This window comes from Plasmodium brasilianum, chromosome 13, assembly GCF_023973825.1.
Source record: "Plasmodium brasilianum strain Bolivian I chromosome 13, whole genome shotgun sequence".
Taxonomy (NCBI): domain Eukaryota; phylum Apicomplexa; class Aconoidasida; order Haemosporida; family Plasmodiidae; genus Plasmodium; species Plasmodium brasilianum.
In genome coordinates, this window is record NC_090126.1 from 1739080 (window position 1) to 1754939 (window position 15860).

Consider the following 15860-nt stretch of genomic DNA (forward strand, 5'->3'; position numbering starts at 1 on the left):
TTTTTCCGGGTTCCCCAAAACTTTCTCATTTGTGGGTTGTGCATCTGTGTGAAAAAATAAAAAAAAGCATAAAAAAACAAAAATAACAAAAAAAACAAAACAAAACAAAACAAATGCATTATTTAATTTCCTCTTGTCTCAATTCATTTTTTTTTCAATTATTGCATGATCTTTCAAGCACAGTACTGTTATTTCGTTGTTCCCTTGTTTCAACACTGTTATTTTGTAATTTCCTCTCTTTTTTATACATTATTTACTCCTTCCATTTTTCACAATTTGCGTTATCTGCTTTACTCGCATTGTATACATTGTATGCGTTGTATGCATTACTTGCTATATACATACTGTTAACTCCGCCCCTCCTTTTTTTTTTCGACATGTTCAAATTTTACCCCTACACGTTTTATGTTACCTTTATATAATTCATCTTATTAGAAGTACTTTCCAAAATAATACTTCAACCAGTGATGTATGAGGCAGTAAACTTTGCCCATATAATATATATATTCACCATTTTTTAAAATTACTTAAAAACTTATTTTTTTTTTTTAAATATGTTCTTTTTGAGCTACATAAGAAAAATATTATATATATATTCATATTATTCAGAGGTTACACAGTTTTTACTATTTGGTGACATGTAGCGTTATATACATAAATATCCATTTTGCAGAAATTCATTTGTAATTTATATCTTCATTCGAAAAAACTAAGTAAAATAACCCCCTCTTACAGTAACAACACTGTGGACATTTAGCATATCATGAGTTCACGCACATATGCAAGGATGGGGGAACGTGTAGAAATATAAAAAATAAAAAAATAAGAAATAGAAATATAAGAAATAGAAATATAAGAAATAGAAATATAAGAAATAGAAAAATAAAAAATAGAAAAATATATAAAATAGAAAAATATATAAAATAGAAAAATATATAAAATAGAAAAATATATAAAATAGAAAAATATATAAAATAGAAAAATATATAAAATAAAGAAAAATATATAAAATAGAAAAATATAATAAATAGAAAAATATATAAAATAAAAAAAAATAGAAAAAAAAAAATACAGAGAAAAGAAGAAACACTTACATTCCTTCTGTACTGGGGAAATATTTTTTTTTTTTTTTTTACAACTTCATATAAAGGCAGTAAAGTCAAGTTGCTACATGTAATATTTTTTTAAAAGTAGTGGGAAAAATAATTCACTTCATAATCATAATTATGGGAATTTTAAAAAGCATTAGGAAAGTGTGGTGTTTATAACTATTTTAAGATATTTTTTTGAAAAAAAAAAAAATATATATACTTGCATATGTTTACATTTAAATATAAATATATATATAAATATATATATATATAATATTACACATACGTACGTACAAATTGCATATATATATATATATATATACAAGTATACGATTAATGTATTAGTTATAATTAAAAATATATATTTTAAAAACAAAATTTTTAAACAGAAAGAGTATAAGTTTAACGATTGAAGGAAATAGTTTGTGGGATCCACGTCACGGTTTTACTTTGTTTTATTCTGTTTTTTTTTTTTTTTTTTTATTTTGTTTTTTTTTGTTTTATTTTGTTTTACTTTGTTTAATTTTGTTTTATTTTATTTTTATTTTATTTTTTTTGCCATTTCGAATTATTTTTCTTCAGTGCAAAAATGTGAAGCAGTTTTTTTTTTTTTTTTTTTGCTAAAATGTATGATAACTGCAAAAAAAATTGCACAAGAGAATATTAAGAATTTTAAAAGATTTTTCCCTTCTTTATGTTTTTCGTTCATTAAGCATGGTAAGAATAGAGGAAACAATAATTTTTTTTGAAAAAAATACTATAAAATATATAAAAAAAAAAAAAGTGAACAAAAGAGTAAAAGAAGTAAAAGAAGTAATAAAAGAAAAAATTGTCTATTTTTGCAGTGGAGTTTTACAAACTTTAACAATTTTTTGGGTAGAGACTTTTTAAATATAACTGAACCCTTTACAGAAGAATATACATGTTATCCTGTATCCTTTATTGGAAAAGATGATATGGAAAATGGAAATAAAAGTACTCAACTCATTTATACGAAGCACATTTATATATTGATACATGTTATATGTATAGCCTAAAAATTTTTCATGAAACAACTTAAGAGATTTTGAAGTATACATATTTTATTTATTACAAATATATCAAAACTTTTTTTCCCCCGAATGTCATTCGTTTCTTTTTTGTGCAACGGTCTTGTGTATTTTTTTTTTCACAGTTTTATAGCACAATGTTTTTGCACATTGTTTTTGCACATCGTTTTTGCACATCGTTTTTGCACATCGTTTTTGCACATCGTTTTTGCACATCGTTTTCGCACATCGTTTTAGCACATTGTTTTTACTCTTTTTTTTTTGAATATTTCTTTTGCGCATTTTTCTTTACAATTTTTTTGCCCCTCTTTTCTTTTTAATCATTTTACACAGTTATACTTCCACAAACGGCTTTAAACGCATTAGCTAGGAGACATATATCGTGGCCTATGTTATTTGAAGTTTCAAATCCATACACTGTAAGTCTATTTTTTTTTATAAATAACACAACAGAAAAATTAAATAATATAGAATGTAACAGAATAGAATATAGTTAAAAGTTATATTAAACGCAATACTAGCAAATCTGTTTAATGGGGATTTGATAAATACGTATGAAATATGAATGTGCATATATGCGAGTGCATCTAAGTTATCTGCTATTTGCATTAATAGGATGAAATTAATCTGTAATTTGTGAATAATTTTCAAATAATTTGCGAACAATTTGCGTATAATTTTTGAATATGTATAACAGGAAAAACGAACACACAGCGGGGTTCTTGAATTTATTTCGGATGAGGGTACTTGTCATATGCCATATTGGGTGAAAAAAAAAATTAAACTAAAATAAACAGCGCATTACTGCGTATATATGTATATATACGTATGCATGTATATGTGTATATACATATTTATATTCTCAGATGATGCAACAGTTGTGCTTGAAAGAGGGAGACATAGTAAGGGTTACAAGTGTAAGTTTACCTAAAGGCACCTTTGTTAAACTGAAGCCCTGCTCAAAGGATTTTATGGAGTTGTCCAACCATAGAGCTGTGTATAATTGCATGTTTCATATAAGCATTTATGTTTATGCACATTTATATATATATATGTATTCTTATTATGCTTGTATATATATATATATATATATACGAGCTTAAGTATCCGTGAGACATAATAAAGATAACCGTATATGAATATTTTATATTCCATAATTTTTTTATTTTTGTTCAGTTTAGAAACAGCTTTAAGGAACTACGCTACGCTGACTATAGGCGACAATATTGTAATTCATTATTTGGGAAAAACATACGAAATAAAAATTGTGGTATGCTTTCTCCGCCCGTAATAATGCATATAATATATATGCATATGCATATATATATGTATATGTATGCTTTCCCCCTTATAATTTCAACAAATTATATGTTCTCCAATTTTTTTTTTTTTTCTAATAAGGATTTAAAACCAGCTTTTGCCTGCACTATTATCGAAACTGATGTCGAGGTGGAATTTGAAGAACCTGTAGACCATACTGAAAGTAACTACATTAGTTAAATGTTTGTTCTCATAATTTTTTTTTATGCAAATTGCGTATGTTTATATTTTCTTTAGGTGTACAATATGTAGAAGAGCCTGTATCTGTGGAAGAAAGCGTAAGAATCATTTACTGCTAATATACATCAAGTGATTATGAGTTATAAAGTTTTCTTGTGTTAGAAGCGTTTAGATTAATTCCCATTACTCGACATTTTAAATATTATAACTTTTGTAATGAGTACAAATGTGTGTATATATATGCATACGTATGCATGTATGTGTAAATGTGTGTATGAATTCCCATTAACGCATTTCAAATAGCGGAGAAATACAAAAATTTATGAATTCAAATTTTTAGAAGTTCATAGGGAAAGGGCAAAGAACCGATGGTAAAGCGTGTAAAAACATTAAAAAAGAAAAAGTCAAAACAAAAGTTGTTGAAAATATGGAACCATGGAAGGATAAACTAGTTGGGGGCGTCAGAGTAATTAAATGAAAAAATAAAAAGATTAAAAAAAAAAAAAAAAAAAAAATACATACATACATTACGTACGCGCAGTACATACATATATATATATGTATGCAGCACGTATATATAAAAGACAATATCGTTATAAATGAAATAAATTATTTTTTTATCAGAGCCAATGTGTCGAATATGAAGAGATGTTAAGGAAAGGCTGTATTCCTGGAATAATAGGAAAATTCAAGGAACGAAAAAATTAAGTGAAAAAAGGATACTTTTTTTTTTTTTTTGATACCATCTAATATCTTTTCAACACCTTTTTAACACTTTTTTTTTTCATATATTTTTACATATTTAATTCATATCTGTAATTTTTATTACTTTTACTATTATTTTATTATTATTTTAATTATTATATTTGCAATTTTTATTTTATTATTATTTTTTTTTTTTAATGAAACCTTTAAATATTAGTATCTCCTTTTTTTGTTAATATATTATTTATAACACACAATGTAGAATATTAAAAAAAAAAAAACAAAAAAACAAAAAAAAGAGCTAGAAAAATGAAAAAAACTCTAAAAATATATTTAATGAAAAACTGTTTTAAAATAAGCCGTACATAAATACCAAATTTAAAAAAAATTTCATGAACACAGAGGAAAAGGAAAAAAAAAAAAAGAAAATACATAGGTACACATATGTACATATATATTATATTACCTATATGAATGTGGAAACACTTAAGACTTAAATAGCGAACGAGAAAAAAAAAAGCAAAAAGTGTAAACTTATAAAACAAAAAAATTAAGCTTATGTACCCTTGCATGTACGCAATAGAGAATTTTTTCTTTTCAATAACTACGTATTAATATAAATAAAATCAAATGAAAATCAATTAATAATCAAAAGAAAAAGGAATAAAAACCAAATAAAAATCAAAAGAAAAAGGAATAAAAACCAAATAAAAATCAATGAACAAGCAGATAAAAATTCAAGCACGCAAATAATATATTATAATATGTAAGCCCTTTTATAAACAAGAGAAGTCCAAAAATAGCATATATTGTAATAACACAAAAATAGTAAACACTAATTTTTATTAGTTATATACTAACAAGGAAAATTAAGAAAATTTTAATACAATGAATGAAAAATGTGAAGAAGTAAAACTAAAATATTACACTTGTTTAAATAATAGCAAAAGAAACCCAAGCAAGTGCAAGTATATTGAAACTGAATTAAGGGAATGTTCAAAAACGTAATATAAAAATAATGTTCATTATTATTTATGTAGAAAAGGAAAATTTTAAATGTTTAAATATTTATATAAACTTGTTGTATATAATAAAGAAAAAAAAATAGGAAAAATATTCCCTGCATACACGAATGATAAAACTGCCTATATATATGATAAATACACATAATTATCTATACATATTATAACATAAACAAATATGTCGGAGTTCTTACAAATAACTGAATATAAAATGTTTATTGAATTTATTTATTTTTTTTTTTGTTTTTTTATAATCACAGGACAGGGGAATCCTACTGCATAGATGAAATTAATAATCTAATGGAGTGCTCAAGGTACCTTTGCATCTTAAAGTGTGTGAATTGTCAAGAGTAAAATATCATATGCGCTTCAACTAAGATAGTAATGCATAGACTGTGTGTGCTCCTGCTTTAATGATTCTTATATATAAAAGAAATATAACAAAATTATGTTATGCATGTATACTAATTCTTTTTATTTTCAAAAATTGAATAGATCACCTGATTCTTCAGTTTGTGCTAAAGATTTTTTTCTTTTCCGAGAATGTAACAGACCCGATGGACCACACATGCTCATGGAAGTTATATCCAGAAAAAGAAAAAAAAACAAATAAATAAGCAAAGATGCAAATAAATAAACAAATAAATAACAAGCACATTGTTGCATATATATATAAATGAGCAAACATGTACATGTTAGCTCTTCTTTTAATTTACAGGACAACAAATATGTAATTGCAACAAAGCATCTGGATAAATATAACGTCAATAATGCGATAATAGGATTAGCCGATGCACCTGAACGAAACAACACAAACACAGCATCCTTCTTACAAAAAATGAAGGAAACATTACACCTAAAAAATTTTAAGGAAAAATTTGTTGCATATAAATGGTGAACCAGAAGTTGTGTGTTTTGTGAATAATTTTTTTTCTTTTTTTGAAAATTTGCTTTGTTTTATATATTTTTTTCTTTATTTTTCTTCGTTTTTCTCTTTTTTTTCTTCATTTTTTAATATTTTTCTTTATATTTCTTCGTTTTTCTCTTTTTTTTCTATATTTTTTTAATATTTTTCTTTATTTGTCTTCGTATTTCTATTCTTTCATTCATTTTTCTATATTTTTCTTTATTTTTTTTCATTTTTCTATTTTTTTCTAATGAATATTTTTTTTTTAAATGTTTTTGTAAGAAATAGTCCCATTTTTTGAAAAATGTAAGGAAAAACCCGAAACTTCTTTATGCATACAATGCTGAATAACACAGCACCATTTGAAGCAATCAGAATGAGAATGGAAATATTAGCAGCGCAGGTACGTATATTGGAATTTTAAAATATAATGGTATACGGTATTAATAGTCAGAAGCCGCTGAATGGTTTAGAAAACTTTTTATCTTGTTACGAACATAAATGCTTCAAGAATATAAATAAAAAAGGGAAAGAAGTAAAAGAAAAAAAAAAGAAAAAGAATCCCATTTTAATAATATATCTATGTAAAACGAGAAAAAAATTAATAAGTGTATAAGGCACATGCTGCTAAATAAAAATGTACAGCTATCACTAGCATTTTCTGCCAACGTGATGTTAATAGTGGGTAATCGTATATATACATATATATAAATATATAAATATATATATATATATATATATATATATATATATATATATATATATATATATATATATATGTACGCATATACAGGGGATGTATTTTCGTTTGTCCTTCTTTGCTCGCCATTTCGGGAACAGGTGCACATACTAAATTTTAAATTTTTTACTTATTATTCCTTCCACCCCGTCTCTCTTGACAACCGAATAATGTTCATTAAAAACTTTAGACTTCATCCAGTTGACAATTTGATATTCAGAAAATTTATTTTGCATAGCTGTTTTCATGAAAATGTGTAGGGGTAAGAAAACATTATTAGGATTTAAAAACTCGGTTTCATTTTCCGTTCCTGATTCAGCATCATTATGAAAATCTTTTGCAGAAGCATTTTTTAAATTTTCTCTCTGTATTATTTGTTGAATAGTTCTTCTAACTAATTCACATAAAACTTCATGACCACCTCTAAATAAAGCTCTGTATCTAGCAAATTCTTTACTTAATTGTTTGGCTACAGCAAATCTTTGACAAGAAACATACGATTCCAATAAAGTAGCTATAGCATAATCTACATCTTTTGAAACAATTTGTTGAGACAATCGCATTTTTGCATTAGCTTCAGCAATTCTTATAATGCTTTCAATATGTCTTAAGGTTAATGGATAGCCACCAGATGCACTAGCTTTTTGCCTTACTCTACTATAAAAATTAGAGAGCTTCGCACTAATTTCTGCATATGGGACATCTGATAAACTTGGTTTACAGTTCGTCCTGGCATAGATAATATATTTTTGTAATAAGTCTTGTGGTATTGGTTCATATGCTGAAGAAGAAACAATAACATTCTTCAAATTTTCAATTCTTTTTTGATAATTTTGAGTATTTTCTAATTTAGGGTGACTTAACTGATGATTAGTTACAACATATTCAGCAAGGTAAAAATCTTCATCTACATTTGGTATATCTCTCAAAACAGTAATTAGATCAAATCTACTTAATATGGGATCCGATAGATCGACATTTTCCTTAAAAGTTAATGTAGGATCATATCTACCATAAATAGGATTTGCAGCAGCAATAACTGCACATCTTGCTCTTAAAGTTGTAACAATACCTGCTTTAGATATAGAAATCGATTGTTGTTCCATTGCTTCATGTATACTAACTCTATCCTTATCTGTCATTTTATCAAATTCATCAATGATGCAAATACCTTCATCTGCTAGTACTAATGCACCACCTTCTAATGTCCATTCATTTGTAGTATGATCTTTTCTTACACCAGCAGTTAAACCAACAGCTGAAGCACCTTTACCAGTAGTATAAACAGTTCTAAGGTTCGTTTTATGAACATACTGTAATACTTGAGATTTACCTAAACCTGGATCCCCTAGCAATAGTACATTGATATCACCTCTAATAGTATGTCCTCCTTTAAAAGTGTTTAAAATATCTCTATTTTGCATACCAAAATTATTTGCTTCATTATTTTTTGAACTATTTTTTTCTCCTCCTTTTTGTACTCCACCAAATAATGCATAAGCTATAGAAGTTTTAATATCTTTATGCCCCCATATGGCAGGTGCAATAGATGTAATAATTCGTTCCCTTATATTCGGATCTTTTGATAATTTTAAAATATCTTTAATATCATCTTCTGTTAATTCACTTAATTGAATATCTTCTTTTCTTTCTATATTATTAGCTTCAATTTCGGTTTGTAATATTGGAAAACCATATTTTATATTCAGTCCTATATCATATTTCGTTTTATATATACCTAAAACTTCGACTTCTTCTCCTGGTTTTACCTTATCAACTAGATCGCCAGTTACTATTACTTCTCTTTGTCTTGGTGCTCTACCTGCTGGAACAGAACTAGGTGACTCCTGTAATGTAATTTTTTGAAAATCTGTATAGGCAGTTTTTACTCTATCAACAGAGAAGGTTGCCGATTGGCAATGAGGGCATCTTCTAGGTAATATTGGTTTCTTCCCATCGGAAAAATATATAGGTACTTCTGATAATGTAGTATCACAAGAATTGCATTTTAAATACATTACTCTCAATTTTGGTAACACATAACCTCTTTTAATACAAACCCCCGTTACTTTAATTAATGTATTCAATTCTGTACATCTTAGATTTCTCAACTGTGTTGAATATGGCCAATCTTTTAAAACTACTTTACAGATTCTTCCTTTATATAATTTTGGAGATATTCTATATGCCTCTACCATTAAACATTCATGCAATACTTCTAATATTTGTTCAGGCTTAAACTCTATCCACTGAACTAAATTTTCACAGTGAAATTGAATTAAATGTTTCGCTGATACTATTAAAGTATGTTTATCATTTAATATCATCTTTTCAATTTTATCAATATAATATTGATGAGAACTATTCATATTTTCATCTTCATTATCCCCTAAATGTGGAGAATTGTCCACATTTAAAACCATCGAATCTTTTAAAGAAAATTTGTGTAAAAAATAACGAAAACAAGTATCTGCTGCTTGTTGATATCTCTCATCAAATATTACATCTTTAGGATTAACAGATAAACATATTTTTGCACTCTCTAAGTTGGACAAATCAGGAATATCTGTTTCTTCTGCAGATAGGTGAATATTTTCTCTTCTTTTTGCAACCTTTTCTGCTACCTTATCAAAGATATCTTCCTCATCATCATCTCCTTCTAATTGGTCTTCTAAAATTTTGTAAAATTTATTTTTTTCATATCTTCCTTCTTGCTTTCTTTGCATTTGTATATGCCTTTCTGCTGCTCTTCTTGCCTTTAAATTGTCTTCATAATCTAACTCGTCATCAATAAAATCGTCATCATATTCATCATTATCCAGACCTAAATTTCTAAGCCTTTGCATTTCCTTTTTCTCATCATCAGCGCCAAAAATAAACCCTTCATCCTCTTCAAATAAACTTTCTCCTTCCAGTTCGGCTTGTCTCTCTTCTTCATTCAGTCTTCCTTCATCATCAAGCAGATCCTCCTCATCAATATCGTACTTGTTCGATTCTAAATCTTCCTCCACTTTTTTTTTGTCCTAAAAAGGGGAAAGTATGAATGGTAAGATGTCTCTCATTATGTATACACGGGGGTATTCGCATATGTATCACTGTACGTGCTTGTTTATGATTGTACATACATTTATGAATGTACACGTATAAAAAAAGCAAAATTCGAATAAACATTCACATATATGTATGTATATATGTGCATTTATTTTTTGATTTTTTAATTGGCATTTATTTTACCTCCATTGTTGAACTTAAAAAGATAAAAAGAATACGTTTATATTAAAAAGAAATGTTTCATATAACGTAAAGACGTATATGTATATATTTTTTTTTTTTTCCCAAAACTGTGATACGAACATTCAAAACATTTGTACTTTTAGAAAATTATTAAATTCAGACAAATTTTTTATATAGTTTATTTTATCATTAATTGCTTTTGTTTCTTATTTAATATTTTGCATATTTTTGCTCATATTTGCCTATTTTTGCCTTTTTGTTCCTATTTTTACTTTATATTTTATTTGTTATTATTTTTTTTTTTGTTTTTCAAAATTTTTTTTTGCATTACAGCAAAGGGAATTTATCTGTTCAATATTACATTTGAAAAAATGTTTAAAAAAACGTTCAAAATATATATTGCATATATATATATATAAATTTAAAAACAAATGTGTAGAATACAGAAGGTAAAAAATTACACATTTTCAAATAAAAAATGGTAATTTATGTTTTAAGTTAATATCCTTTTTTTTCATTTATATTTTGTTATTTTACGTTATTTATATTATTTTGCGTAATTTTATTTATTTTTTTTTATATATGTTCAAGAAATATTTATGCTAAAATCGATTCTCTCAGTATATACGAGAAAATCATGATATAAAAAAAATACGTCTTAAAAAATTATATCATTACTACTGCACGAAATACTATTTCTGCGAACGTGTGATTTTTTAACAAAACATAGTGAATCGTGAACATAATATTTGCACATGCATGTATATATGTACAATATATGTAAACATTATATATGCGTAATTAGTATATTATATATATATATATATAATATATATATATATATATTTATATACATTTTTTTTTTTTTTTGATGTTTCTTCAGCAACTTAAAATTGAATATTCCAATAGATACAAGAAATAATAAAAGTCACCTTCTGAGATCTGAAAAAAATTATTATAGTATGTATATATATATATATATATATATATATATATATATATATATATATATGTATATGTATATAAACTTACATTTTTGAAAAAGTATTAAAATTTAAAAGTTTAATTTTCATATATTTTTTAACTACTTACATGAAGACATTGGAACAACTACTAAAAATTTGATAACAATGTAATTTTTTGTATGTGCAAAAAAAATGAAGACGTGAATTAAATAAATATCAACGGGATAAAATCCTTTTACGAGCGAAGTAACATAAATTTTTATAAGCTTATTTATTCAATTACAAGAAAAAAAAAATTTAGGAAATATACAAATGTACTATTTGACACATAATTCGTTAAGAAGTTATCGAAAAAACGTGATTTTAAAACAAATAATTTTATAAACAGAAAAAAGGAAATAATAATTTTAAAAAATAAAATATAAAGGAAAATTTAAATTAACAATATCTACACTGGTAATTTAAACAATTAGACGATATTTTCATAAGTTATTTTAGTGTAAAAGAAGATATATTTTAACGTTCCCATACATATTTGCTTTGTTTTATACAACTATTAGTCAACAATTCCTTGTTATATACTTTTATTTAATTTGTTAATAATTGTTCTCTTAGAAATTTTTAATTCCACTGTTTGCTACCAATAACTGGGTAAAAAAAAAAGAAAAAAAAAAAAAAAAGGAATGGAATGGAAAAGAAAAAATTTTAATATTTATCAAACTTAATTACATTTTATTACATTATCTTTATAATGCCATCTAAAATGTCAAAAGTTTAATTTTTTCTTATATATTCGCAACCTGAACAGTTAATGCAAAGCTGACAAAGGACATTATGATCTCCAACTAAAAGATAAACTTTATCCATAATATGCCTACGTAAAAAATTTAACATTTTAAAATATTATTATTTAAATAAAAACTACACGGGAAAAAAAAAAATTTATACCATCCGCAACTTCCTGTACTGAATATTCTTGGTTCTAGTTTCAATTTTATGTTTTCCGAGATATTGCATAATAATGTTTTTGCGCTGTCTAAAAAATAGTCTTTTGTCATCACATTCGCTAATTATGACAAAGATAAAAATTACGTAAAAAATATATTTATGACTTTAATATTTATTATGAATTCATGAAAAATCAAGGACAACACACCATTATATGTATGATTTATATTTTATACCATATATGCTAAAAAAATTGAATAAAAAACACACATAATATGCAAATTCGAACTACATCTTTTGTTTAACATTTATATGAAATTCTGGTATAAATAATGATATTTTTTTTCCTTTTTGTTGCATAAATTACGTATATATTGTCGTAAATGAAAAAAATTAAAATTAAATAAAACAAAATAAATAAAATGATATCCATTTTGTACCTTGTTTTTTTCTAGCTGAAAGAGATTCATTACCACCTTTTTTTCTCTTTTTTGAGGAATTTTTATTATCATTACTATCTGATTGTGCGCACAATGATTTATCATCAATACTGTTTTCATTTTTAACTTCTTCACTTCTGTTTTTATTCCTCTGCAAAATAACAATTTTTTACATGAATAAATATTTCGTGTTAATTGTAAATAAATAAAAGGGTCGTAAACAAAATATAAAAATGAAAATAATAATAATAACAATAACACTGTGGAACACAAATTGTGCAATATTCATATATTTACTAAAGACAAAATAAATATAGTTCCATATACATAAATGTATGTTAACAGTTATATGTTTGTGCTTATACCTGGTTACTGTTCATTTTGCTTGAATTCGCTAGTATACTATTTTCATCTCCATCATCATTGGTTTCTACACTGTTCATGTCTTCATCTTTTATACGTAAATCATCATTTTTTTTTTTATTTTCTTCTTGAAGTAGATTTATAAGCACTTTTTCAACAATATCATTGATTTCTTTTTTCCTTTCATATAAAGCGTTTTCCTCTAAGTTAAAAATTTCTTCTAATTTTTTCCTAACAAATCTTCTACTTATTTGAGTGGCAGACTCAATTGAAACAAAAGATCTACAAATTTAGTTAAAAATAAAAAAATACGGAAATAAATAAATTATTGGAGAATTACAAATAAAGGTTAAAAATATAAACATAACTAGGAATATATAAAATTACAACAGAAACATTAAGTAAAAAATAAATTCATAAAAGTTAAATAAGGCTGTTTAAGTTCTTTTGGCACAAAACAAAAAAAAAAAGAATTTTTCTTATTTTATAAATTACTTAGTAGCATCTTCTAACTGTTCCGTAGTTATGTCTTCAACACTCATTTTAAAAAATTTTTAATATAAAATGGATTAAACATAAAATATTAATTTTTTAAAACAGTATATAGCTTTATATGGTACGAAAAGAAGAAAATGTTCAGAAACTATTGGGATTTTGCATAATTTAAAATTATGCAAATTAAATGAATATCAGAAATGATATAGCATACGCAAATATGCAAAAATAAAACAGTAGGAAAAATAGTAAAAATAAAATAATCGCATATATGACAAACATTTAAAGATGCAAAATTACGAAAAAGTGCTTTTAACACGAGAGGAAAATAAAAATATATCAACATTGAAGAAATATATTTCTCTTAAAATTTGAGTATTTTTGAGAATATATAAATAATGCTAAATATATTTTGTTAAACATTAACTTAATTCCTTAATTATTTTATTTTATTTTTTTATCTTTCTCGTTAATTTGTATATGTTTATAAAATTGAAATTTGTAAAACTAAAGAATATTTAGATTAAAATTAAAATTTTTCTTTTTATGAGATATTTACAACTAAACTTATTAGTAATCCCAATTTTTTTTTTTTTTTCGAAATAATCATTTCACATATTTTGTTTTTAAAAAGGATTAAGCAATTAAGTGGATTTTCTTGCAAAGATGGGTGCATTGTACAAATAATAAAATAATAAGAATGATTAAAAATTACAATTTTAAAACATTTTTGTTTTGTATTAGTGTAATATATTATGTAATATACATGTGTAACACTCTAATTCATTTGAAAAGATTCTTTTTTTGTTTTTTTTCTTATCTTTGTTGAAAGTATTTTAAAAATAACAAATTAAAAAAATGTAACACTTCAATAAAGATATTAGTATATAAGCATATAAATTTAAGATTTAAATAAATATCTTTTTTTTAATTTTCTAATGTAATACTCTAAAAGAAAAATTATTAATAAAAATTACGCTTCTCGTGAAAACAAAAAATATGCTCTTAATTTTTGTGTAATTTTATGGTATACATTTTCTAGAAATAATATTTGTGGAATAAACTAGAAATACATTAAAAAAAAATTAAATCATTTTTAAATTATATAAGAACTATATATATACTGCTATTGAACAGAAAATAACAATAAAAAAAAAAAAATAAAAAAAGCTAAGAAAATAGACTCGTTCATTATTTTCAATTTTTTTTTTTTTATGTAAATTTATCATTTAGATACGACTACAGTTGAAAAAGAATTATAATTTATTGGTTTCATTCTATTTGTTAATTCTTAATACTAAGATGGGCCATATATTTGTAAAAAGATTTATTAAAATATTGCAAATATTGAAATAATTTGAAAAAATGTAAGATAAAATTAACAGAATATGCAAAGTAAAATGCACATCACTATGATATCACGTGTTGGTACTTGGTGCACTATAATATGTATATAAATTCTCATTATAACTCTTTCTAGTGTTTCTTCAAATTTTGCGATATACCTATTTATGTTTATTTCGTATGTAGATGCTGTAATTTGATGAGTGTGTAATTAAAAAATTGTTTCTTTTTATTTTATATTAAAAAAAAATATAATAATAATTATAATAATATATAATGATTTAGTAATGTTGGAGATTTCTTCGGTGGGTTTTTTCTTTTTTTCATTTTTTTTAAATATCGCGGCTAGCTAAAAATATACTGTATTAAATATATTTTTTCAAATTAAAAAAAAGAGAGTTACAATTAATGTACGATAAATTATTAATATCATGCAAGAATTAAGACCGATAATACTATAATTTTTTTTTTTTTTTATATTTATTATAATTTATGTGAATATTAACGACAATAAAAATAAAAAAAAGAAGACCAAAAAAAATTATCATATAAATTTTACTTTAGTTATGAAGAAAAGTGTACAATATTTTTTTTTAATGCATTATAAACTTATATATAAATTAAAATGCTCTCACATTATTGTATCATAAAATAACGATAATTTTAGTGAAGAAGAAATAATTTTAATATTCATTATTTTGTTTTTATTTTTATTTCCACATAATATTGTTTGTCTACAACTTATATAATTTAAAATATAATTTTACGCTTAATTTATGACTTGTTCAATTATTAATTACAATAAAAGACTTTCAAAAAGTTTAAAAAAGAGTTTTTGGGATAAATATATAACCCTTGCACATCATGGGAATAGAAGAACAATAACATGCGTACACATGTAAATACCTATATCAATATAGATATATATATATTTATTTACAGAGTTACATATTTGCATTATTTTATAGAAACAAATGTTATGAATATGCTTGATATTTCACCAAAAACAGCTATATCACGATAATTTTTCACAGAATAAGAAACATGTATAATATATT

General features: G+C 24.3%; 4 protein-coding genes across 4 annotated transcripts; 2 read left to right on the forward strand and 2 right to left on the reverse strand.

The window, feature by feature from the left end:
• Positions 1-1720: 1720 nt before the first annotated feature.
• Positions 1721-4348, forward strand: MKS88_005037 (ubiquitin fusion degradation protein 1; the record flags this gene model as incomplete). Its single annotated transcript, XM_067218262.1, has 10 exons — positions 1721-1808; positions 2004-2066; positions 2474-2559; positions 2838-2906; positions 3007-3137; positions 3317-3410; positions 3542-3623; positions 3698-3738; positions 3981-4106; positions 4265-4348. 10 exons carry the CDS (start codon positions 1721-1723, stop codon positions 4346-4348), a joined length of 864 nt encoding a protein of 287 aa, XP_067071413.1.
• Positions 4349-5233: 885 nt separating this feature from the next.
• MKS88_005038 (ATP synthase-associated protein) lies at positions 5234-6265 on the forward strand (the record flags this gene model as incomplete). The annotated part of the gene is made up of 4 exons (XM_067218263.1): positions 5234-5349; positions 5628-5681; positions 5863-5947; positions 6086-6265. The coding sequence occupies 4 exons, from the start codon at positions 5234-5236 to the stop codon at positions 6263-6265; spliced, it is 435 nt and encodes a 144-aa protein (XP_067071414.1).
• Positions 6266-7123: 858 nt separating this feature from the next.
• Positions 7124-10253, reverse strand: MKS88_005039 (DNA replication licensing factor MCM2; the record flags this gene model as incomplete). The annotated part of the gene is made up of 2 exons (XM_067218264.1): positions 7124-10036; positions 10248-10253. The coding sequence occupies 2 exons, from the start codon at positions 10251-10253 to the stop codon at positions 7124-7126; spliced, it is 2919 nt and encodes a 972-aa protein (XP_067071415.1).
• Positions 10254-11833: 1580 nt separating this feature from the next.
• On the reverse strand, positions 11834-13505 carry MKS88_005040 (uncharacterized protein; the record flags this gene model as incomplete). The annotated part of the gene is made up of 6 exons (XM_067218265.1): positions 11834-11859; positions 12013-12086; positions 12161-12278; positions 12601-12751; positions 12966-13245; positions 13459-13505. 6 exons carry the CDS (start codon positions 13503-13505, stop codon positions 11834-11836), a joined length of 696 nt encoding a protein of 231 aa, XP_067071416.1.
• Positions 13506-15860: the final 2355 nt, after the last annotated feature.